Below are 25,478 nucleotides of genomic sequence, written 5' to 3'. Positions count from 1 at the left end.
GATGGTCCTCACAAGCACAAAATAGAGTAGTTATTGATATCAATATATTCCTTGTATACATTAATTAAATTAATCTAACATTTGCCAAACTTTCGCCTGACTTTGTTCAAACAAATACTAAAACATCTTGGAGAAATCATGCACATACACACACACAATATAAGTATCATTTATGTGGTTCTACCCATCATTAGCTTTCCTCTTCCATCTGAAAATCAAAACCTCTTCATGTACGTTGTTTTACTATAGTATTCAGGAGTAAGATACCTTTTGGACATAAGAATGTGGAGGGAAATTTGTCTGTTTTCAGCATCCAGTCTCTGAGCTAAGGATTTCCCACCACCCGCTGCTTTCTACACTTCAAAACTACTGCTCCAACTAGCTTTCCTGGGAGGAGAGGAGAAAACTGGAAGGGAGGGGAAGAAGGTTGGTGCGAGCAAGAGGCGGGATTGAGGAATGGGAGGCAAGAGGAGGCGTGGCCCGGCTCGACTGTCAAGATAAATACTGAGAACTGGGTGCCGGCTGTGGAGAGAGAACTCCGGAGGAACGCCGGAGCTTAACAGCACCGAGGACAGCGCCTGGCAGCGCCTGCGCTCTGCTCTTCTTCCTCCAGCAGCCCAGGATTTCTTCTTTACACACACACACACACACACACACACACACACACACACACACACCCTGAGGTTCTCACCCCACTTTCGCCCTGACATACTCACACACGCATATTCCACGCAGACACACACTCCGCTATACAATGGCAGAATCCCACCTGCAATCATCCGTGATCACAGCCTCACAGTTTTTCGAGATCTGGCTTCATTTCGACGCTGACGGTGATTATCTTCTCTCTTTTGAAGAACCTTGTCCATGCCCTTTCCCTCCCTTTCCCCTTCCTTGAGGCTCCTGATCTGATTATCCCTCATTTCTTTTCTTTACTTCTTCCCGCACCTCCCTAATCTTATCTCTCCATTTGGCGGCCAACCATTAACTTTAAAGTTTATGTATTGTTTCTATGTTATCCCAAAACCGTAAACTTTTATTCTCCAAGAATGGTACTCATAAAAAGGAGGGGGGGGATTTAGGGACCCTACCCCCCAAAGTTTCTACGGCTACATTCAGCATCCCAACCAACCTCCTTTGCCCTTAGTGGGTCTAAATGTTGACACGCCGGGAGGGGAGCACTGCTGCGCCTGTATCCTTTGTGGGTTAATGAATATCGAGGCAAGAGAGAACCTCTCCGGTGGCCAGAAAGATAGCTGTTGTGGAAATTGAATGGGGAAGAAACTCAGAATGAGATGTCTGACACCTGGGTGCCTCTTTGTCTTTACAGGAAGTGGTTACCTGGAAGGAAAAGAGCTTCAGAACTTGATTCAGGAGCTCCAGCAAGCGCGGAAGAAGGCTGGATTGGTAGGTTGAAGTTTGCAAAGGAGTAAAAGGACCTTCGCCCTTAAATAAATAGATATTCTAGCATTCTCATAAAGAGCCAGCGAAATCAAACGGTTTCCAGGAATGTAAACATTTATTTACTGAGAAGGGGAGAAAGGGCGCCTTTCCAAATTGTGTAGGGAGAGGGAGAGGGAGAGGGGAAAGGGGAAGGGGGAGAGGGGGAGAGAAAGGAGAGAAAGGAGAGAGAGAGGGGGAGAGAGAGAGAGAGAGAGAGAGAGAGAGAGAGAGAGAGATTCCTTAAAGGGAAAAAACCTTACAATATGAAATCAGAGCTTTTAAAATATAAATTCTATACTTGTACTTTCTTTAATAGTGCTTAAAAGGAAAGTGTGGGTGAGATCTTTTAGCAGATCACCACCTCTTCGATTGAGTTCAGTTAGGTAATTTTTAACTTCTCTTTAACAGCCTGTAAGGGTGTAGAAATACATTTCTTCCCCTTGGTGGTCAGGAAACAAATCTGCAGATTATGGATCTCTTATTCTATTGCCAATTATTATTCTTGTAATGTTGATGTGGTTGGAGTGATGAGAAAATGTCTTGTCTTGACCTTCCTCTCTGGGAGAAAGTTGTACAACTTTGCAACATAGCAATGAGCAAGGAATTTAGCAAAAAGGGGATTCATTTCTGTTGAGAAGGAGAAAACCAAAAGTTAGAGATGTAAAAAGTAATTTTAAGACCTTCACATATTTTAAACAAGCAAAGTGATACTCTAATGAGAAGCAATTAGTGGTGTTTTGAAAATAAGCTATATTTGTAATTTAAGCCATTAGTTATTTAAACAAATGACAATTTTTACTAATTATGAATGACTTCCTTTAGGCATAAATTAACCTGTTAAGAAGAGATATTGTCAGCATAAAAATAAAATATGCCCAGCTTTAAAACATAGATGAGATGATTACATAGAGGGAAATAGGTTAAGAATCTTACTAATCTATTGCGGTTTATGTAAGACTGCATTTCAGAAGGCAATGCTGGATTTGGGCTAGAGAGATGTTACCAAGCTTTCATCTTTTTGACTATCGTTAGAGATTTTACATTATAGACTATACATATATATATATATCTTTAGAGGAAAATATAGTTGTGTGTGAATCCTTTAGCAGATCACCACGTCTAGAATTGAGTTATATATATAATAGTACACATATATTATATATATCTGTACATACAATTTACTAATAATTCCCTTTTTGTTCTATCTAAATTGAAAATTGTGTGATACACATCTCTGTACAACATATTCAAAAGAATCCCAGAGAACACTAAAATATATTATGAAGCATTAAAAAACTATCAATTGCTAAAATCCAATGATTTAAATCAAATTGATTTAAAACCAGATAACACTCTGGGAATTGTTTTACCCAGATTTAATATTACATAAATTTGAAAGTATAATAGGATGAGATCAAATAAAATTGAAAATGTTTTATGTACTTTCTCCATTCCCTTCCCCCACCTTATACATTACCATGTAAATAAATTCATGCAATACTACCATTATAGCTCTATGTATCTTTGACTAATAAAACATTTTCTTCCACATTTAAAAATATAAATATTTAAAAATCTGGTTGGAAAATCTTACCTGACATAAAATTTTTCATTAAAACCTTGAAAGATGCTTCCAGCAGCTAAATGATTATATTTTAATTGTTCTGGAAGTAATTTTAATATTTATTTTCATTTAGAAATTCAGATATTTAGAAACTCTATACATGTTTTCAGATACTTCTTTTCCTCTTCCCATTTTAATATTTATACTTTTTGCAAACAGTGACTTCATGTTAGAGTTTTAAAGATTTTAGATCTTAATTATTTTTTTCTACTGCCAAGGTTCCAATTTTAGAATACTGGAAGCTGTAATTATTAGATTATTATACCAAATTTGAGCACAGGTACAGGATTATATCAAGTTGCTTAATACCTTGATTATTGAATATTTTGTGAATTATGTAATATAGGCTTTGAATAGTTAAAATCTAAATCAAGTATGGATTGAGAGATTCAGGTAGTAGACAAATATTTCACTACTGACCCCATTGTACTAAATCTACTTTTATATTTTTTCTTCTCTTTTTTTTAGAACTTAAAGGTTGACCTTATAAACCCAGTTTCTTTGCATTTCTAGCAATAGGATAACAGATTTTACTGTATTAATGGAAACATTGTCTGGCTTATCATATTAATAATGTGAAATTTCAAAAATTTCAATAATATTAACTATATGAATATAACATTAATGAAATATAACAACCCAGTCTACTTTCAGAGCTACCATTTTTCACTAAACATAGTTTTTAAGTTTGCATTTCTTTTTTATAAAGCTTTAATTTGTTATTATTATTATCATTATGTTTTACACTGTTTAAAACATAAATTTGCACTAGAGGTATACACTGTTTTAAGTTTACTTTACACTTTTTTGTTACTTTAAGGTATGTGTAAAGAACATAACTGATAGTCACACTATTGCCACTTTCACTTTCTTACAATTGTTGCTGTGATAAAATAAATAAATTTTAATAAATACAAGTTGAAATTAATCCATATTGGAAGAGATTTTTAAGTCTATATTAAATTGCTTAATTACTATTTGTTACCTCAGTTCTACTAAAGATATTTACTTTTAACCAAAGCAGGATTTTGTAACACTAGCAATAATAATATTCAGCCTCAATATAGCCATCAAATTATATCCCTAGAGCAAATGTGTGTGATAGATAATATCACTATCTTGTTAGTTATGATAAAAACTGAGACCTTAATTTACTTTTCCAAGGACACAGAATAGGACACTCATAAAGGCTGACCTATTTTACATAGGCTTCAGTTAATGCAAGAGGGCTATTTTAAATGGGCTATGTTGAAGACCCAAGGGTATAAACCCAACTTCCTGAATACTAGTTCTATGTTCAGGTTACTAGTTTACAGTTCAGAGCTCTCTAATCTGGCAATATGTGAAGAGATTATGTAAGCAATAGAATACATTGAAAAAAATAAGTCAAATGAGATGAAAGCATTCACTTTGTCACTCTTAAACATGTCTTATGTACATAACTAAATGGGAGAGAGAACATCATCTTGGAAAAAAAAAATGGAAACAAGGAAACACTGGAAAACTGCTCCCTAAATTACCCTTGGAGTCTTAAGCATATACAGTCAGTGACCAAAATAAGGTCATCAGTATTGTCTGTCTCTAATGAAAGTGCAAATTGGTCAAGTTATTTTTTTTAATCTGACACATATTTTTCTGATTTTTAATTTGTAAGCAAAGAATGTTTCCAACTACTTCCATGCTGGAAACATTCTTTGCTTACAAATGAGCTGCTCTTGAACATTCACATTATTTGCTTGTCTGAAAACACATATTTTTAACTTCCATGGATAAAACATGTTATAATAAATAAAATGTTATAGGGCAATTAGTGCAGCAATATAAAATAAACTTTCCTGAAGCAAGCAATGTTAAAGTACTTTCACAGTGATCATTATATTTAAATTCACTAAATGTTATGAACTGAGTGATTCTGACTACATTCTCAAAGGATAACATATTCTGAAAACTAATAATAGAAGAAAAATCATAGTGATTGATTCAGAAATAATAATGTCATTTGAAACCAGTAAAAACTGTATATCACTTGTATCTTAATTTTCATGAAAATAGTTAATCAGTATGCATAATTCTGAATGGTTCTAATTCCAGTTTTTCTTTACAACAAGTTATTACACCATCACAAGCATACTGTTTGGGTATTTTTTTTAAAAAAAAAAACTTCTTACCTGCTTTTTTATAATTTTAGGAGTTATCACCTGAGATGAAAACTTTTGTGGATCAGTACGGGCAAAAAGATGATGGAAAAATAGGAATTGTAGAGGTAAGGAATTTATGCATTGTTCTCATATAGTTTTAATAAATGAGATTTTTGGAGTTGTATTCAACTCAAACATGATATGGCAAGACCTGTTCCAAGAGGTTTATTTTACTTAAGTAACATATTATCTTTTGTTCAGAAATATAAAATCAAAAACTGCTCAGAAATTAAAGAAACCTAAGAATTTGCATAATCCAAAGCTGAAATTTAATACATTATGAAACTAAGACCTGGAGAAGTGAAATGATTTGCCTTTGACTATGTTAACTGTTTGCTGGCACTGGTGCAGTTAGAGGCTCAAGTCCCTAACTTCTGGATGAGTACCCATCCCATTACATTACCCAGATTCAGTTCAATAAAACACCAACCAAGTACATGGTTTGTTGGTAGTTCTTATTGTTTAACAGTGTAGACTTTTCTGTTAGAATATAAAATAAAGTATTTGCAGTCCCTAAATGGTATCATGGCAAAAAGCTGCATGTTGGTTTCTGAAATTCCATTTTAGATTAGCAGTTGGCCTTATAAAAACATAAGAACTTAGCTAAAGTCAGTGAATATTTTATGATGTGTTATGGGTACAGATTTCTTTTGAGTCTTTAAGAGTTAAAACTCTCAGTGTCAAATCTTATCTTTTGACAATGACTTTTCCCATTAAGGACAACTTTTTTTTTGTCTATGAATCAAGGAGGCAAAACTTTGACTATATATTAATTCTTCAGCATTCTCGGATTTGTGAAACAGCTGTTGCTTCCCTTACTTCTACTTTTATAAAATCTAGTGTCTCAGCTACTTTCTTTAACTCTGCAACCCATTAGAGAAGTTGAGTGAACAACTTTGTCCAGAAAAATTAATAAGGTCATATTTTAAAATATACCAAATACAGGCATAATTATGTTATTTATATAATGTTCTTAATGTATTAGATTGTGAAGTATTCTGGCTGTCAACAACATTTAGTCATAATTTACCTTTGATTCAGAGAACTAACCTGGTTTTCAAATAATTGATCTTATAGGACACCTGTGATGTCAATGTGAAATACACTTATTTTTAAACAGCTACCACAAATAGAGTTAAGGAAGAACATACTATTATTATCTTTGTAATTAAAATATTTCCCTGGAGTATACACTTTCCCCTTTGCCCATGTGTAACTCATTACTATATAAATAGATAAATTAATAGTAATGGGACTTATAGACTGACATAGAGGCCAACTAATCAAGATATGAATCATCAAGGGTAAGAAAATAACTTTGAAATGAACATAAATGAGATGACATAAATCTAATTATTCAAAACTAGTGGAAATTATAAAATCAGTGAAATTATAGATGTGGCTATTTCAGAGTTTGGCATACTTTATAATTCTAGCAGAGGAAAGACTGTCATCTTGTATTTAAAGTATTTCACCTTTAAGAACTCCAGTGGGCTCAGCCATTTATTTTAATTTCTTCAGTGATACTGGGGTTGTAACAGTAGCACAAAAAGCATGGATCTGATTCACATGGATTCTACATTTTTAAAAGGCTAAGAAGGATGAATCTGTTTTGAATCTATATTTTACTGTGTATGATATGGTATAATCATTTATGAAGCATTATTTGAGGTCTAATTTGGATGGGAGACTAGGAGTCACTAGCAGATACATTTTCCTAGAGGTTTGATGCAAGAAATTTCCCCAGAAGTTTGAGAAAAGAAACTGTTATAGGAAAGAAAAGATTTCTGTATGAGGAAAGATAGAGAGAAATAGGTAACAGAAGTGGATGAAGAAGTTAATGAAGACTGAAATGAAGACTTGAGGAACTTGTTATAGCAATAACAGTAAGAAAAAGAATTTTCATTTATTTGTATACATTACACAATTTATAGAGTGTTTTCAAATATGTGATCTCACTTGATCCTCATTATAACAAAATAAAATAAATACAAATATAAAATGAGCATCTAATTTATAGTTGAGGAAACCTGTGACTTCAATAGAATTTCAGCCATTTTCCTTTAAATTACTCAGCCTTTTTCTAAAATTAATAATCCATACATTTTCTGCATTAAAAGAAAATATTTTCAAGCTTCAGTTCATTGATTACTTATGGCAAGGCTTAAATTTAGTCTGGTTGAACAGGGATGTACAAAGTATAGAGAAGTTATTTGACCAAACCGCTTGAAACATAATTTAGGAAGAACTTTCAGATCAGTGGAAGCAGCAAGAGATTATAGGGAGAGAAGTGAGACACATAAGAATTAATTAGAAAGTTTAAGTATTCCAGGACAGGGAAGTTTTTGTCATATGGGACCTGTGGGAAAAACTAGCCAAGATTTCTCATTTTAAGGATAAAGAAACTGAAGCCCAGAAAGGTTGAATGATGTGTCCAAGATCCCACTGGCAGGGAGTGACAGAACATTTATACAGGCCTATGTCTGACTCTGATTCCAGAATTCTTTTCATTAACCTGAGTTATCAGCCAAGACATGGAAGGAAGTGGGGAGAGTGAGTACTTGGAGAAGTGAGAATGAGAGAATGGGAGAACAGGGAAGAGATTGCTGCTGTAGTTCATATGCATGTTGATTGTGTACTTAGCCTGGTTAAGCAGGAGGGACAAGAAAAAGGAGAGGTTCTGAAAAAATCATTGTAAAAAAGGAATTGAAAGCTACAGATTACATGTACAAAATGGAGAAAGGGAGAGTGAGGAATGCCTGAATTTGTAATGTGCTCTCTAGTGTCACCAGAAAGTTGTATTAAATAAACTTCATCCTTTCTGTTTTCCAACTTATATATCACTTGCTAAGAAATACTATATATAACAAGAAATACAAATACACAAATCTCAGCCAGCTATGAAGGAATGTAAAAACCCAGGTTTTCCAAAATATATAATAGTCTACTTACTCCCATCAACTCACATCAAGTACACCATCACTTCGGTGTTCAAAGGAAAAAGGGGTTAGATTTGCTTGTTTTGCCCACTTAGCAGGTGTACACATGGGCTCATCAAAATCTAATCAAAGTAAACCAAATGGTATTTAAGTGGCAGTCTACTTTCCTGGTGGAAACAGGCCAAATTGACTTGGCTGTAATTGAAATGTGTCGTTCAAAAGATTAGAAAATATAGTGGTTAATTTTCAAACTTCTGTTCTAATGAAGTTGACTGATACTTTCCAACAACATGCTTTTGCTACCTAGATATGTAAAAATACGTAAAAAGAAGGGTAATGTACAGATATGCTTTCTTGGGAACTTTTCAATTTTATGTCTCCAAAGAGATTTTAAAATTCACACAGGGCTTCCCTGGTGGCGCAGTGGTTGGGAGTCCGCCTGCTGATGCAGGGGACACGGGTTCGTGCCCCGGTCCGGGAAGATCCCACATGCCGTGGAGCGGCTGGGCCCGTGAGCCATGGCCGCTGAGCCTGCGCATCCGGAGCCTGTGCTCCGCAATGGGAGAGGCCACAACAGTGAGAGGCCCGCGTACCACAAAAAAAAAAAAAAAAAAAAAAAAAAAATTCACACAAATACAGTTCGGTAATAAAGAGATTGCTGATACAAACTCAAAACAGGAGCACTGAAATTCTGAGATAATTTAACAAATACCGTGACAGTCAAAATGTTCTAAATTTATTCAGACTAATAGCTCTATTGCAGAGAAGACTGATTAAAATAGTTAAAGAGAGAGACTGAATGATTTAACAGATAATAGAAATTTCTTCTCTGGTGCTCCCATTAAGTATAGATATTTCCTTTAGCGGGATGCCAAATCTGCAAACTTTTCAACTGATCCCTTGGGAACTATGTGGGAAACTACCAACCTCTCCAGTCTATTGTGTCTCTTTGTCCAGGTCAGTGCATCCACTGGAAAAATAGATCTACAAGCTATTTTAATCCTAAAACTATAATAACCCTCCCAGGGAAGCAGACACTTTTCTAGACTTTCCTTCTTTTCAGCCATAGTGGGATTTGAGCACATGAGTTTAACCATAGTAAATGTAATTTTTTTATAGCAGACTACTTTTCTACCTCAGAATTTGGGGAAATGACTGACAATAAAGTCTGATTTAAAAGTTCATTCTGGATAGATTTTTAAAAACAGTTTATTAAGAAAACTTTTTGACTGATGATTTTAATGGAGGGTGATGGTAAAAGGACAAGGTCTCACAATCAAAAAAGTTAGACTGTCTGATTTCAAATGTGGCTGCAACTATAAGCTATGTGATAGCAGGCCGTTTATCTTCTCTGAGTCTCTGTTTCCTTGGCTGTGAACAGGGGTGACATATAAGTATCAACATCAAATGTGATAATACATGTCAAACAAATAGATAAACTCTGGCACACTGTAAAAACTCAATAAATGTATTTGCTATTATTATTAAAAATAAAAAATATTTCATTGGAAAATCTATACCATTTTTCTGAATGTCAATCTTTTTCCCATTTTTATAACTTGTCAAATTCAAATTATTAAATTCCACCAGTCTTTAATTTGTACAAAAAGATTATTTGCCTTTCAAATTTCCAGGTTTCCTGGACTCACTTCTCATTGGCTAGAAAAATATTTCTTTGGTTCCCAAACCAAAAAAGTGAATGTTTTACTAATATGTGTTGAAGGAAGCTAACATGCACCAAGATTGTCTTCAAAAGTTATGCCTCATGTGTGCTTTAAAAGATATAGCTCAGTCACTTATATTTCTAGTAAAGTTACTTCATGTGTACTCTCCCAGCACCTAGCATGTTGCTTTGAAACTGTCTGAAAAAAACTTTTTTTGAACTTATCTGCCTTCCTGTAAAGTTCTTACTATCGGTGACTACGAATCTCCAGCATCCAGCACAGTGCCTAGGAGGTTCTGAATCATAGCCACATGAGCCATAGCAAGGGATTTCAACCTACTCCAAAACACAGGCAAGGGCTCGATTTTATGCCTAGGAATAGAAGACAGATGGTAAAGATCCCTTTCATGGGGCAGGTTGAGTTCCTTGGGGAGCATATCTGAGTTGAAGAAAAGCAATGTGGAAGTTTATTAGGAAGTGCTCTTGGGATTAACACCTGTGGAAGGTAAATGAAAAGAACAGGGCTGGGCAGAGGGAGACTTTGGGCTGTGATATAGTCTCAACTTCAGTTGACCGTACAGTGAGCTCTGAACTGGGATGACCCTTCAGAGATGTCCCAAGTTTTCATGAGAGGGCTAGGTTTTATATCCCCTTATGTATCAGTCATAGAATTCAGCTTCCTTGGGGAACATAGCTCTCTTCAGCCCAGGTAATCTCCCAAAGAGACCTGGCAGTTGAGACCATAGCAACACTCCTAGCACCTAAAGAGAGCTCTGGATGTCATATCACAGTGACCACCCCAACCCCTATCCACAACTCAGTAATAAGTTATTTGAATTATCTCCAAAGGAGCTTTATTTCCATTTATTGGAAGCCTATGCTGACCCTAGGCAATTGCCTTCATTCATTGGTTGAGTAAAATATTTACTGAAATTTTTGCAGGTGCCAGGCAAAGAAACAGTAATTAAGACACAGACCCTTTCCTCAAAATGTATATAGAGTGATAGGGAAGACAGGCAAGTAGAAATTTTGCTTCCCCACTCTCAGTGACAAGCAACAAGCGACAAGCTTCATAAATGAAGCTTTGAGAGATTCTCCTGTGGCAGCCACAGTTATCTGCCTGCCACTTATTCCCTTGCTTTTCTCCACTCTTTTCTCCAACCCATAATAAAGTTTTGAGAGTTTATAAAAAAGCAGGTAGGTAGCCCAAGAACTAAGAAATCACCAATAATCTTGGAACAGGTAGTACTGGATACTACTATGGACAACAGTGACTTAGCAAAACAGAGACAAAAGCAGCCCTACTTAACAGCTTCTATAAAAGACCTCAGGTACTTTGTCAATATGGTCTTAGAGTCAACAGCTGGAAAGTTACTGCACCAGCTCTGAAACTTGAATATTAATTCATATGCATTGTGAAACACATCTTGAAAAAAATGATTTGGGGAATTCCCTAGCCATCCAGTGGTTAGGATTAGGCACTTTCACTGACAAGGACCCAGATTCAATCCCTGGTCTGGGAACTAAGATCCCACAAACCACATGGTGTGGCCAAAAAAAACCCCACCAAAAAGCAAAAACAAAACAAAAAACACACAAAAGATGATTTCTTAATGTTCACTAATAGCCACATCCTCTCCACACATATTCACTGCTTCTTTCTTAGTGACTAGTTGTCTTATTACAATGTTTTATGTGTTTAAAACTCATTTCTAATGTCTGTAAAATAGGACAGCACTGTATTCAGTTTAACATTAACAGTTCAATTCAGTTAAAAGATTGACTATTTTGCATGTAGATATAATATGTATTTTCTTATAGTTAAACCAACTAGAACCAAAATGGCATGGGCAAAGAGATATATATTTATACTACATGAAGAGCAATTTTACCATCTCTATATTTGACATTCTAGAGACCTCTGAGCTTTATGAAAGTTATATGAAGTTTAATTTTTGAAACAAAGATGGTTAAAATTTCCCTAATTTTACATGTGGTCATTGCTTACTAGCTCATTCTTTTATTTTTTCTGTTTTTATATATTTGGTGGATTTTGGTAAATAGAATTTTTTAAGAAAAATTATTATTTTTGTTCAAAACAACACACAATAATTAGGAAAATCCAAGCAATATAGAAAATTGCAATGAAGATGGAAAAAAATGCTCACTACAAATCATATTAAGTAGGTATTTTTAATGAAGTAAAATTATCAACCAATTCCAAACATTTATGTCAGGCACCTAACATTGAGCACCACACTGAGTATTCAGAGGATGCAGACAAAGAAGAGACTTTGCCCTCCTGAAATGGATAGTCTATGGGGAGGTCCACCAAAAACTTACAAAGTGGTATCTGACAAGTTACATACCAATAAATAGAGAGTTGGCATTGGCTATTTCCTGTTTCCTAAATAAATGCTTGCATTAATGCACAACCAAACTAGTGACCTTTGTTTCAAAATAAATAAGAAAATGTTTTCTGAGTCATGCTAAACATCCTAATAAGATGTCTGGCCCTGTCTCTTAGGTTCATCCCATTATTAGTGCCTATAAACTGAATGATTCTAAATTGAGATATTATTTCAAAGATCTAAAAACAAGATAAGTTAAAGGACATATTATACAGGCATAAAGAAGCTGAGATACTTGCCTATAAGGTAGAATGATACATTTTATATTAAATTTTATATTTTTTAATGGACCTAAAAGGACAACATTTTTTTGAAGTGTGAGAGTCTTTCCTATAATTTGGTAGAACTTCCGGCATTTATGCTGAACTTAAGGTTAATCTACACTGCAGATTCTTGGTCTAAAATCCAGAGATGAGTGTTCATGCCCGTACTTCAAGGGATTCATCAGCTTCTGGAAATTAGATGAAATATAGTGTCGTAGGTTCATTCTTTAACGGTGAAAATGTAGTGATTCTAACAGATTCTCAAAGTCATTTTGAACCCAATACGTTTAAGAGACACTGGTTTCTATTTCAACTCCTTATTTTAGTGACGAGGGTGCTACGTTCCAGAAATGGCTGAGGGAGTTGCTGGGGACCACAGCTAATTAGCAGCTGAGCCAGGAATAGAACCCATACCTTCAGTGAGGCCATCAATCCAGCTCCCTTCCTCCCTGCACACAATAGATAGATTATATTCATCTTAAAATGGGATCTGGAGTCCTTCTTTCCTAAAAAAAAAAAAAAAAAAAAAATGAGCATTGAAGTTACAAAATGAGATCTAAGGAGAAATGTCATAGGGTCACTAAATGGAGATCATCAAATAGAATTCAAGACCTGGACTCAAGCAGCAGACGTTCTTTTAGCAGAAACCAAAAATTTGAGAACTGATATTCCCTATTACTGGTCAATTTCCACTGTTCATTGTGAATTGTCTTTTCCATCTCTCTTTCCACTGTCTTACAATTGTCTTGAATTTCCCTTCCTTTGCATCTCTTAATAAGCTTTCTCCTCAGACTTGGGAATGCATTTTTTCCTTCTATCCTTTCCACTGCATTCATATTTCTCATAGTTTATTTTATTCTACATGAAATGTATGTCCCCATGTGTGCCATTCTGTGTTCCCTGAGAGGAACAAGACCAGATCTGTGGCACAGAAAAGATGAAGGGGTCAAGCCACCAGGATGAGTCTGCTTCTATGTCTAGCAGATGAGAATTGGTCAAATAATCCCTATCTGAGCTCCCTATGCATGCTTGCTGTGGTCATCTCCCAGACCAGAGAACCAGTCACTCAAGGACACCCAAGCACTGGAAAACACAATGGCACTTTGTAGGGGCAAAGTATCAGAAAGGGAAAATCGATTATAATGTTTTTCCTTTCCTAGTTTTCTAGGTAATAAAACTATGTTAAGAAAACCTAAGAGCAGGAAATGTGAGAGACTTGCTTTCAAGCTCCTTACAACAACTTTTAAAATCTTTTCTAGTTGGCTCATGTATTACCCACAGAAGAGAACTTCCTGCTGCTCTTCCGATGCCAGCAGCTGAAGTCCTGTGAGGAATTCATGAAGGTATAAGAAAGCTCTGTCACTGAATGATGTTTTCAGAAAGCTACTTAAAATAGGAAAATGGCTGCCTTTTTTTTTAATATATTTGGTTTTCCTTATCCAAAATATTTTACAGACATGGAGAAAATATGATACTGATCACAGTGGCTTCATAGAAACTGAGGAGCTTAAGGTAAGCAAGTAAAAACATGTAAGTTTTTTTCCTGTCAAATATAATTATGAACTTTGTACCTTTTTAAAAAACCTCCCACAAAAGAAACTAATGTTGAGCAATGGCGCATTTTCACTCACTCTTCCAATTGTTAATAAAGAACAAGATCAAAAAAGAGACTTCAAGTACTTCTTGAAATTCTGTTCAGCAATGTAAAATTAGCATTCTCTGTGGTACATACAAATTGTTATATGAGGTAGCTGATAGATAGATAATGATATACTAAGCCAAATAAGTTGGTTACTTTCATTAAAATTTGGCATTTTATTTTATAAATGAAACAGCTATATAAATAGATTTCTCTTTCAAGATAAACAATTATTGGACACCTACTGTATGCCAGGTGCTTTACACACATTTAATCTTCACGTGAGTTCTTTGAGATTAGTATTACCCCAGTGAGGAAAAAGTTAAGAGAAGTTAAGTCATGTACTGAAGGCTACACAGAAATAAGACGTAGAACTGTGATCTTTAAACTCGTCTGTTTCCAAGACCCCTAGCTTACTGCCTCTCAGTAACAGCAATAAAAACAAAGTCCTAATATAATCAAACTTCCGAAAAAGCAACTTTGAAACTGAATTTATCAATTCATATCTCACAGATGTATATAAGAGCTGGTGGGGGAGGAAGAAGATATGAAGGAAAAGGCAAAGAGGTCTGAAATCAAGTCTTACCTCTGGACAAATCTCTATATCATTCTGCCTGATTTATTTCATCTTTTATGTGGGGGTAATAATACCTTCCTTTCAGATTTATTGTGACGATCAAGTAAGATGTTGCACATGGAAGATTTTGTGAAATACAGGCACAGTATAAATTATATTATTCATGAACTCAATAATTTACTAGCCTTCAGAAATATAGAAGCATCTTTCTCTCATTTCTTTAAATTGACCTCAATACTTCTCAGTCTGAAAGACTCTATTTTCTCTATCTTCATGGTATAGAGTGACTAAAAGGGAAGCAAATTAATAATTACTGAGCACCTACTATGTGGTAGGCATAGTACTAGATGCCTAAAATATATTTTAACATTTAATCCTCACAGAAAAGTTACAAGGGAGGTATTATAATTCCCATTATACAAACAGAGAAACTGAAATTCAGAGAGATTAGATAATTTTTTAAAGAGTACACAGCTGCCTGAGAAAAGAACCTGGTTTTGGACACAGAATATCTGATAATGATAATAATGTTTTTTTTTCTCCCACAAGGCCAAACATTTTCAAGCTTCAGTCATCAAGAGCTACCTCTTCTGCTATTATGTAGGGAAACATGAATATCAAACACAGTTTCCTGGTCATAGTTTAACATGGTTTGAGTTACCTATATTTGTACCACTGCAAAATTGCTAAAACATATTTAACTAAAAACACTTACAGGGACTTCCCTGGCCCTCCAGTGGTTAAGACTTCACGCTTCCACTGCAGGGGGCACGGGTTCAATCCCTGATAGGGGAACTAAGATCCCACATGCCTCGTGGCACAGCCAAAAAAATAATATTTTTAAATTTCTTTAAAAATTTTTAAGAAAGGGAAATAATAGTAATAACATCTTAGAAAATAAAAAACACTTAGAAATGTAAACATTTTTCATGTGAAATCACCAAAAACAATGTCTTTCACAAATTTGCAACTCAGCAACCCACAAGGTTACCCACAAGGTGACAGTTAAACTATTGTGTTTTTATTCTATTGGACCCAAAAAAAATTCTTCCAAAAATCATTTCAAGTTCATAATGAAACTTTAGCTCATTTGCAATACTGGCCTTCTTTATTCTAAATTTTATTCTCAGAAGAGATTCTAAATAGAAGTACTCCTCTCTGGGGAATTTTGAAGATAAGTTGGCATTCTTTTTTAATGGATCTTTCAAGAAAGCTAATTTTAAGATCCGTAATAGAGTAAAACGTTGCTCGCTCTCAGACACGACTTTGAATCTCAGCATCCCGAGGTTTCTCCCAGGCTATTTTTGTGACCACCATTTTAGTCTCTGATGAGGATTTTTAACCCAATTAGTCTCTGACAAAAGCCTCATATGGTTCAAAAGTAAAATTCACCCCCCAACAGATAATTTTGAATTTTCCATGCTTTACTTTGAATTTGAAGTGGAATGTTTGAAGTGAAATTAAATTTATCAAACCAAGAAAAAGGTCTCCTTCCTTGAAATTAATGAAGTTAAATCAGCCCAGCAGAGCTAGAAAATCTGGGAGGGAGATAGCTGAAAAACTGAAGAAACCCAACCCTTCAATAATGTTTGAACATAATATCTGCTCAGTTTTCCATAATTGCATTAATTCATTTTCTGAACAAATAAAGAAGTTGCAAATGAACAGCACTAGACAAAATGAAAGACGTTTATATTAAGTACTTACACTGTCATTTATATGGCAAGTTTTTGTAAAGCTTTAATTTATTTCTCTGGTAAAAAAAAAATTAAATTCACTCCTAAACTTCAACTGTCAAATTAATAATCATCTTTTTTCATCCTTCCCACATTAATCTCTACTTTGATGTGATTCATATATCCTTCAAAGATTAGGTAACATCTGTAGCCAACTGTTTTAGTTTGAACAGTCAGCTGAAACATTCTAACCAAGGTGATTTGTACCGCATCAAGCCTAAAAACCCTCTGGTGAAATGTACTTCATATTGGCTATAAACTGATGTGGAAATACAGCTTGTGAGGGCAGAAAATGCACTTGAAATTAAGGGTAGGTCTCCACCTTCTTTACTGATAATTGTTCACATATCTTACAAAGGTTTAAGGGGGTCCCTTGTGTTTCTTGTTTCTTGGAGAAGAGTTACATGAGTATTTGTGAAAATAGTATTAGGTAGAAATGCATCCACTGGGCTGGCTGGTTTTACAAGTTTTTACTCTGATTCCTACATGGTGTACAATCCAGATACTTCTTTAATTGAAATCATAAAAGCATAGCATAGCATAGCAGACTGTGACAGATCAGTTTTCAGTCAAAGAGAACTGCTGGAACGCCAAGAGTACCTCCCTTCTAAGCTCCTCCCGTTACCCGGTTCTACCCTCAAAAAGAGACTTCCTTTGTATTCCTGGGGTGTTCCATTTCAAGGCAGGCTGAAATGAAAGCAGGTTGTTTGTTACTGATGAAATTTATCTGACTTTTTTGTCTTAACAGAACTTTCTAAAGGACCTGCTGGAAAAAGCAAACAAGACTGTTGATGATAAAAAACTAGCTGAGTATACAGACCTAATGGTAAGACTAATCTTGAAAAGACTACAGCCAAGAGCCTATGAAATATTACTGTGTTCTGGCTAATTCCCAAGTCTACACAGGATGAAATAAACAAGCCATGGTGTGGGCATCACATGCACACAGGTATCATTTCACTTCAAAAGTGAAATACCTAGGGATGCTTATACCTTGTAAGGCTGAATGCTACAAGTGTATTGTAAGGCTGGCTTTAAGGCTCAGCATATGAGCATTTCCTTTCTTGTGGAGGTAGGTAATTTTCATCTATCAAAATATCACTTGTTTTTCTTACATGCCAGTGTAATTATATCACATATATATGTAAGTTACATTATAGATATATAAATTATATCACCAAAAACTCATTTATTATAGAGATTCTGAATCCATTTTTATCATGTCTTAGGAAATCATTGATTTTGTTAGAGTTTAAAGAAAACTTCTGGCTACCTTATTCATTGAGTGACTAAAAATGGATATTTCCTCCTTCTTTCTTTTGATTCTTGTTATTTTGGAATATTGTCTTGGTGCTTTGGGTGAGGAAGTCCAAATACACCCTGAGCTTGATGCTATGGTAAATAGTATAACCAAAAACTATTTTAGAATATTGATAATAGAGTGAAGAAAATTGCTTTACACATAAGCACTTAATGTTTGAAGAATGAATGAATAAATTTATAAAATTCCAGATAAAATAATACAATGCCCATGAAGTTAATTAACTTCCAAGTGGGTAAAATTTGTTCATTTTGATTCACAGCATTAGGACTATGAGGAAAAAGCCTTTGCCAAACTGATTAAGCCATGGCCCAATATTTTGGCAACATTATTTTAACGGTTTAATTCTTGAAATTCAGACAGTTTTAAATTATCCAGATCAGTACATATATTTATACACACTTTAAGTACTATAAATGTACAGTGAATTCTTAACTTATTGATATAAATAACTTGTAAAACATAAGTGCCTATTATAACAATTATGTTATTTTAGACCAATAAAGGAGTTCGAATTTTTTCCTGAGAAATAATTTTATAAAGAGTTTGATCATATTTGATGTAACTGAGGTTTACTTTCAGCCTGTCAGCCTACTTTTATGTGGGGGAAAAAAAACCACTAGAACTTTACTATTGCCCTATTCATTACACAGGGATATTTATTATAAAGTGGGACTAATCTTTAGTTTCAAAGCAATCAAAAAAATTTTCACTGTAAGGAAGTGTCCTCTTTAATTCCTCATTACATTGCCACTTACCACAGCACTAACATACACGTGTTACAATGGGCAGATCTACACTCTGAATAACTTTTGGGAAATGGACAATAACCTACATTTATCAATTTTCTGTTTTGCGCCAGTCTTAAAGGATGTCTACTTAAAGACTCCTTTCCAAGTAGAAATTTGAAGCAGCCTTTTTAAAACCACTCAGATGGGAGTTTTCCCCCTGTTGAATTGGCCTGGCCTATCTGGTTAAATGTCATAAACAAGCTCAAATCCAGGAAGCAGATTAATCAAGAACTAATTAAAATTTAAATATATTTGTAGGGAAATATTTCCCTGTGGACACTAAACTGTGTGATCTGGTGTCCAGTATCTTGTCAGACACTGTGACAATTTAGAACTTTTATAGTCAATGGACTATAAAATGTTGCATTAGTAACAGATCCTGAAAAAATCTACCTCCTACAAAGGATTGTTAGAACATCTCAGACCACAGAATGCCCTACTTTTTTTCCCTAAAAAGACCTCATCAAACCTATATCCCTTATGATCACACTCCTTTCTTTAAAAACAAAAATAATATGCCACTTTCTCACATATTTTAGATATTTTGTTTTATATGTAGTCCTTCTATATAAAATATTAGAACAGTAGTTGCAACTTTCTAAAATGTGAATGCTTCCCAAATATGGGTATGAATGTGTTTATACCTGGCTGTGTCTTGGTATATGATGTGTATGTAAGTGCAATGGGGAGGTAAGGAGCTTTATTGAGTACCTAGTACCCAAGGCAAAATAAAACAATTCAAACTTACTCAAAAATTTGTTCTCTGAGGATTTATTCATATTATTTGCTTATTCTGATTGTACTTTTTGATGCTCTAAAAGAGAGAAACAAATTAAATATTAATTTTCATACTATTATCTGGAAAGTTTCAGGATGTGCTATGTACTGCCAAACACCATCTCTCCCACATCTTGATACATATAAACACATATTTGCAAGAAAAATAAATGATTATGTTCCAGAAGCCTAGCCTAAGATCACTATTACTCTGACTATTCTATATTGTTCTGGTAAATTTTGGCAATTGACACAGGTCATAGAATAGAAATTTTGCACTGAAAGTTTAATAGATGCTAGTTTCTAGAATTCTGCTGTCTATATAGGTAATTGATAACTCAAACTGCTTTATTTTGAATTTCATTCTCCTTAATGCAATAAATAATTCTTCAATGACTACAGTAATGCATTCTGTCTTTCAGCTGAAATTGTTTGATTCAAATAATGATGGGAAGCTGGAATTAACTGAGATGGCCAGGTGAGTTTAGGAACTATGCAAATATTATTATAAAAAGCTGATCCTTGTCAAAAATCTAATGTATTAATATAATGTTTTTCTCTCAAAAGGTTACTGCCAGTGCAGGAGAATTTTCTTCTTAAATTTCAGGTATTTCTCTTTTTCTCTACCATAAATAATATTTTTCTCAAAAGGTTAGAATGTGGGATATTTGCCAAGGGAAACACGATAGAATATAATAGTTGCATTTTAATCTTTGCTCTCTTCTCTATCATTTAGGGAGTCAAAATGTGTGGGAAAGAGTTCAATAAAGCTTTTGAGTTATATGATCAGGTAAAAAAATTTTCTTATCTATAATTTAATTCTTTAGAAAAATTTGGAAAATCCTCAGGAAGGGTTGACCTCAAACTCAAGGTTATATTAAAAGAAACATGAGCTATTAAAATTACTCAGCCAATTTATTCTTGTCATGGGAAATGAGTTATGTTATATCCCAAATTAGACAAATTTGATTCAAATCCCATGCAACAATTTATCTCCTGTGAGGCTATGAATAAGATACCAAACTCCTCTGATCCTCAGTTTCCTCATTTGTAACCAAGAGATAATAATACTCACTTTGCAGGGTAGAATGAGGATTAAGCCAATGAAAATATCCAGCAGAATCCTCCCATTAAGTGTATGGTAAGATCATGTGTGTGAGGAAAGGTTGTGTATGATGTCACTAGTTAACATGTTTTGTTTCTTCTAATTTCTCTACTCCTGGACCAAATCAGTCCTCTGCAGGCTCTAGTACAGCCTTTCCACTGCCTGATGTGACATCAAGCCAGTAATATAGGTTCCCCAAGCCTATGTCCTCACTCATATGAAAATATTTGAAATTTGAAATATTTAATGAAAGTATTTAATGAAAAATTTAATGAAAATATTAATTACTTCAACAGAAGGTGGTGATATTGTTAACATAAAGAGAAATATTAAATGTGAAATCACTTTGAAAATTTCAAAGCATTTTACAAATATAAGATGCTGAATGAGAGGGAATTCATATCTATTTTGGAACTTTGGAACAGTTAAAAATTTGAGTGTCTGACCTAAGAGGTTAGAATATCTGCCAAGTTTGTAGTAGGAAGATTTTCTGAGGATTTCAATTATTTCCAATTTACTACATTCTCCATTATTATGGATGAGTTTGCTTATATACTGTTTTATTGCTCCTCCCTTAGGATGGCAATGGATACATAGATGAAAATGAACTGGATGCTTTACTGAAGGACCTATGTGAGAAGAATAAACAGGTAATCTAGTTACCTTGCCACACTTCTTAAGCAGACTTGATGGATCCATCTAGAAGCAACCTCACATCCATTTTGGAGAATCTACTTTAAAAATTTATAGAGGAGCAGAAGTAGATTTCAGTTCTTAACCTGATTTGGTACTAGCCTGAATCAGTGTTTAACTGTGATAAATAGATTTCAAAAACAACCTTGTGATTTATCCACATTTGTATAAGAATTTAATCCAGCTCTTTTCTTGATGGATTGATGTAACAAGCAGTTTCATCTCACATTTTATCACTTGACAGTGGTTAATTCACTTCCATGTTTAACTGGATTATAATACATTCTATGTTCTATATAGGATCTGGATATTAATAATATTCCAATGTACAAGAAAAGCATAATGGCTTTATCGGATGGAGGGAAGCTGTACCGAACGGATCTTGCTCTTATTCTCTCTGCTGGGGACAACTAGAGTTGATGCCCATGACCACTTACTAGCAGTACATTGTATCTAAAAAATAACTGTGCACTATAAGGGAGTAGGCTGTATTTTGTTTTGTATCTGTAAATTTAACTGCATATAGACAATTATCCAGGATGTGTGGCACACTCTTTTCAGTTTGTTTCTATACTCTTTGTAACGTACATTTTTTGTACATTTGAAAAGGAGAATGTCTATGCTTAGGCCAGTCAATACACCCAATTAAAATAAAATAATCTAACATATTCTTGCTTCCATAAATATAGTTGGACAAGATTTCCCTAGAAATTCCACCAGGATTAATCTCTAAAATCCTAGTCTCTGATATGTAAATGCATTTGTCACTGAATAGAAGAATTATACATAACAAGCCAAGCATTCTTATTTCAGACAATTGTAAATCTGCCCCACAAAGTAGTTCTAAGCTGTGTTTCCAATTAAAAGAAATGTGCTTTTGCATCTAAAATACCAAAATATCAATCAATAGTTAGTTAACTATGGCTCTATGTGGTTAACAGTCTCACTTGGCAAGATTTAGTCAATTAACCAACAACACACCTATTGCTTGAATCCACACCAATCTATTGGTTCAAGTTGATTTGATGACAAGGAAAGGCAGCACCAGACAATGCATAAATCTGTCTTCTTCTACATTTGTATTTCCGAGTCTACTGTCAGAGTATGACCTTAACCCATTTTCTAAACTGTTTTCATGTGTTGCAGACTATAATTATTCTAGTAAACTGCTGTTTTTATGTCACAGTCTATGTATTATCTGATTAAATTATATATATCAGGTATCCTGGTGTTTAGTTTGCATTCTTCCTGGATTTTCTTTTTATGTAGAACTGTTCATTTCCACCAAGGGTAACTGCTGCCTCTGAATTTTTTTTTTTTTTCTAGCTACAACTCTAGTTTTACTACATAATTGAATTTTAATTTAAAATTCATAGCACCCTGATTGTTGAATGTTATATCATCAATAATTTTGTGTATTCTGTGAATTCTATATTTTATGTTGAGATCAGCATTCAAACATAGTTCTATTTCTATCTGCGAATAGTTTCAAATGAGTTAAAAAGAACATCTCAGGAGAAATGTTAATGCAATCATTTATCTTATGTAGCAAGGGTGACTCTAAAACATTCTTTTGACCCACATCCAAGTCATAATTTCATATATTTGTAGCTAGATACTGGTTATAGTTGACATGTTACGGTTGGTGATTTCTCATTTTTTGATGTGAAGCAGGGAACTATGAGAGATGTGTCTCTTTGAAATTTATAAAGTTACTGCCAAAGAGTTAATGGTTCTGGGTCACTTTGAATGTCCCCATTCTATAAATTCTGCACTGATTTTCTCAATTCATATAAATAACAAAAAAGTGAGGTCTCTCTTTCCCCAAAGAATGAACAGAAAAGAGATTGCCAAAAAATAAAATTTCTCATATTATGGCAGTAGTAGACTGGCTTTGCTTCTAGTGTGTGAATGGAAGCACTGACCTTAGGCTGAATTTAACTACTAAGAATAAATAAAAAGGAAAATAACTCTAATAATCTTGTATATTTGTTTTCTTCCTCAAAAAGTCAGTGAATACGTAGCCCATGATCGATTCAGGGGAAGTGTAGGTTACTGAAATTAATACAGCCTAGGAAATCTAAATAAATGTAAACCTGCCTGACTCAGTTCATTATTGGATGCCTCATTGAATTAATATGTGTCTCTGGCATTAAGATTTACAAAGAAATCTCAAAAAATCCAAATATTTGTAGCTCTTTGCCCAACAGACATAATCAAATATTTCTGTATGAAAGATGTTCTCCAGAGGAATAGGAAGAATATACAGAATTTTCCTACATTTCATCTGTGGGAAAACAACTATCCATTATAAAGTGTACTCCATAACTAGACCAGGTTTGGTACTCTTACAATAATAGCATGGAAAAAGAAAGAAAAGCAACAAGAAAAAGTCTGATAGGAGTATATCTGAGGGAACTTCCTAGAGTGCTTATAGTAATAATGGCAACGAATCCAGCACCTGGCCTATCATGGTGGACTTTAACTCCCGAGCACTACCAGGAAAAGAAATTCTTATAACTCGGCTAAATCAGTCACAATTACATATGAGTGACAGGCCAGCCCCCTGGAGCCGAGAACAGAATGAAGAATGGAAGATGAATCTGAAAGGGCAAATGGAAGATAGCTTATATAATGCCGACCTCATATCACAAAATTCATTCCAAGTATATTATTAAACATAAATGGGAAGTATGTGCAGACAAGAGAGTATCTCTAATACCTCATGCATGGAAAAATTCCTTAACCAATTATGAAAAAACAGATTGAGAAATTGGACTCTATTAAAATTAAGAACTCTGTTTCCAAAAATATACTATTAAGAGAGTAAATTTGTTTGTAGTTTGAAAAACCAAACATCAGAGTGTGAGAAGATATTTATGTTGGCTCACAACCTTGAGAGTTCCCCAGGTGAAATCTGAAACTGGCCCCGGTACATGGAGGACAAGGAGAGACCTAAGAAAGAGTCAGACCACTCCAGATTATTGGTAGGTGGCAGGTTTAATAAGCAAGGAAACCTATGTACAAGGTTCGGCTTGGGTGTAAAATGAGTAGATCTCTACACCCGCCCACCAGAATTTAAAGTTTCTAGAGCCTTTAAACTGGGTTCAGTCATAGTTCAATCCAGATGGTCTCAACAGCACCTTACTCACTCAAGGCTACTTCCTTGAAATAGCTCTGGCTGTGGGAACGGTAGCTCAAATCTACATTCCAGAACGAGGGAGGGAGTGAGGAGCCTAGATTCAGCTCTTGGGTCGACCTGCAGTCACGTCCTCTCGGTGACCTCCTCCAACAATTTGTAACACTGACAGAGGTACATATCCAAAATATATAAACATTATTCCTAAAAATAATGTTTATACACAACAGAAAATATATAAGAAAGTTGAATGGGCATTTCACAAATAAAAGGATATCTAAATATCCAAAATAAAAACTAATCAACTTTATTAGTAATCAAGAGAAATACAATTTAAAATAAATGAAATACTACCATGCACTCATCAGAGAGGCTAAAGTTAGAGATTTTTGAATGCTAAAAGTATTGATGAGGATGTGGCACAATGGAAATTTTTACACACTGCTTGATGGGAGGTTGTGAAGACTTCGAAAAGCCATTTGGCGGTATCTACTAAATTTGAACATATGCACATTTCACAATCCCGCAATTTCACTTCTATGTTTTATCTTCACCAAAAAAAAAAAAAAAAAATGCTCACAGCAGCGTTGTATTTGACATAGCCCAAACTAGAAACAACCCAATGTCCAACAATAGCAGAACAAATAAATTGTGGTATATTCATACAGTGGAATGTTATGTAACAATGAGAATGCATAAGCAAGTAAGCCAGCAATAGAAGAATACGTGTTGTGTAATTCTACTTATATAAACTTCAAAAGCAGCTTAGCTTAGAGGTTACAAGTCAAGATAGTGGTTAGTTTTAGGGAGAGAAATGGAGTCATGATGGGGGACATAAGCGAGGCTTCTGGATTCCTGGTGATATTTTGTTTCTCACCTGGTTAGCGGTTATAAAAGCATATTCACTTTGTGAAAATTCATGATTTGAGTACTTTTAGAAATCATAGGTCACTTAAAAGTTTTTAAAAATTAATGGTGTGCAAATAGGGATATAGGGAAGCCTCTCTGAAGAAGCCAGCCATATAAAGATAAGGAAAAGTACATTCATAGGACAAATAAGCAGCCAGTGCAAAGGCCCTAGGTTGAACAATCCTAAGGAACAGAAAGAAAGCTGCTGTGACAGAGCCTGTGTGAGGGGAGAGTGTGTACAAGGTAGAGC

The 25,478-nt window shown here is 34.6% G+C and overlaps 1 protein-coding gene across 2 annotated transcripts; it reads left to right on the top strand.

Moving 5' to 3' along the window:
• Window positions 1–531: 531 nt before the first annotated feature.
• Window positions 532–23,152, top strand: CALB1 (calbindin 1). 2 transcript variants are annotated; one of them, XM_065895089.1, is made up of 11 exons: window positions 532–833; window positions 1,331–1,407; window positions 5,256–5,330; window positions 13,801–13,884; window positions 13,997–14,053; window positions 17,242–17,319; window positions 19,805–19,860; window positions 19,950–19,989; window positions 20,119–20,172; window positions 21,066–21,137; window positions 21,481–23,152. In XM_065895089.1, the coding sequence occupies exons 1-11, from the start codon at window positions 755–757 to the stop codon at window positions 21,592–21,594; spliced, it is 786 nt and encodes a 261-aa protein (XP_065751161.1). In that variant the 5' UTR covers window positions 532–754; the 3' UTR covers window positions 21,595–23,152. The 2 variants fall into 2 exon arrangements, with proteins under 2 accessions (XP_065751161.1, XP_065751162.1); XM_065895090.1 differs by lacking the exon at window positions 5,256–5,330 and having other exon boundaries at window positions 755–833; window positions 21,481–21,594.
• The last annotated feature ends 2,326 nt before the right edge of the window (window positions 23,153–25,478 follow it).

Source organism: Phocoena phocoena, chromosome 17 (genome assembly GCF_963924675.1).
Source record: "Phocoena phocoena chromosome 17, mPhoPho1.1, whole genome shotgun sequence".
Taxonomy (NCBI): Eukaryota; Metazoa; Chordata; class Mammalia; order Artiodactyla; family Phocoenidae; genus Phocoena; species Phocoena phocoena.
The sequence above is the reverse complement of the archived record's forward strand: the minus strand, read 5'-3'. Positions and strand labels throughout refer to the sequence as shown.

Bases quoted from the DNA above. Each gene is read 5' to 3' on its own strand.
- CALB1 (XM_065895089.1), top strand. From the start codon at position 755: ATGGCAGAATCCCACCTGCAATCATCCGTGATCACAGCCTCACAGTTT. The intron at 1,408-5,255 runs GTAGGTTGAAGT...TTATAATTTTAG, and splicing joins CGCGGAAGAAGGCTGGATTG to GAGTTATCACCTGAGATGAA. The intron at 19,861-19,949 runs GTGAGTTTAGGA...TTCTCTCAAAAG, and splicing joins GAATTAACTGAGATGGCCAG to GTTACTGCCAGTGCAGGAGA.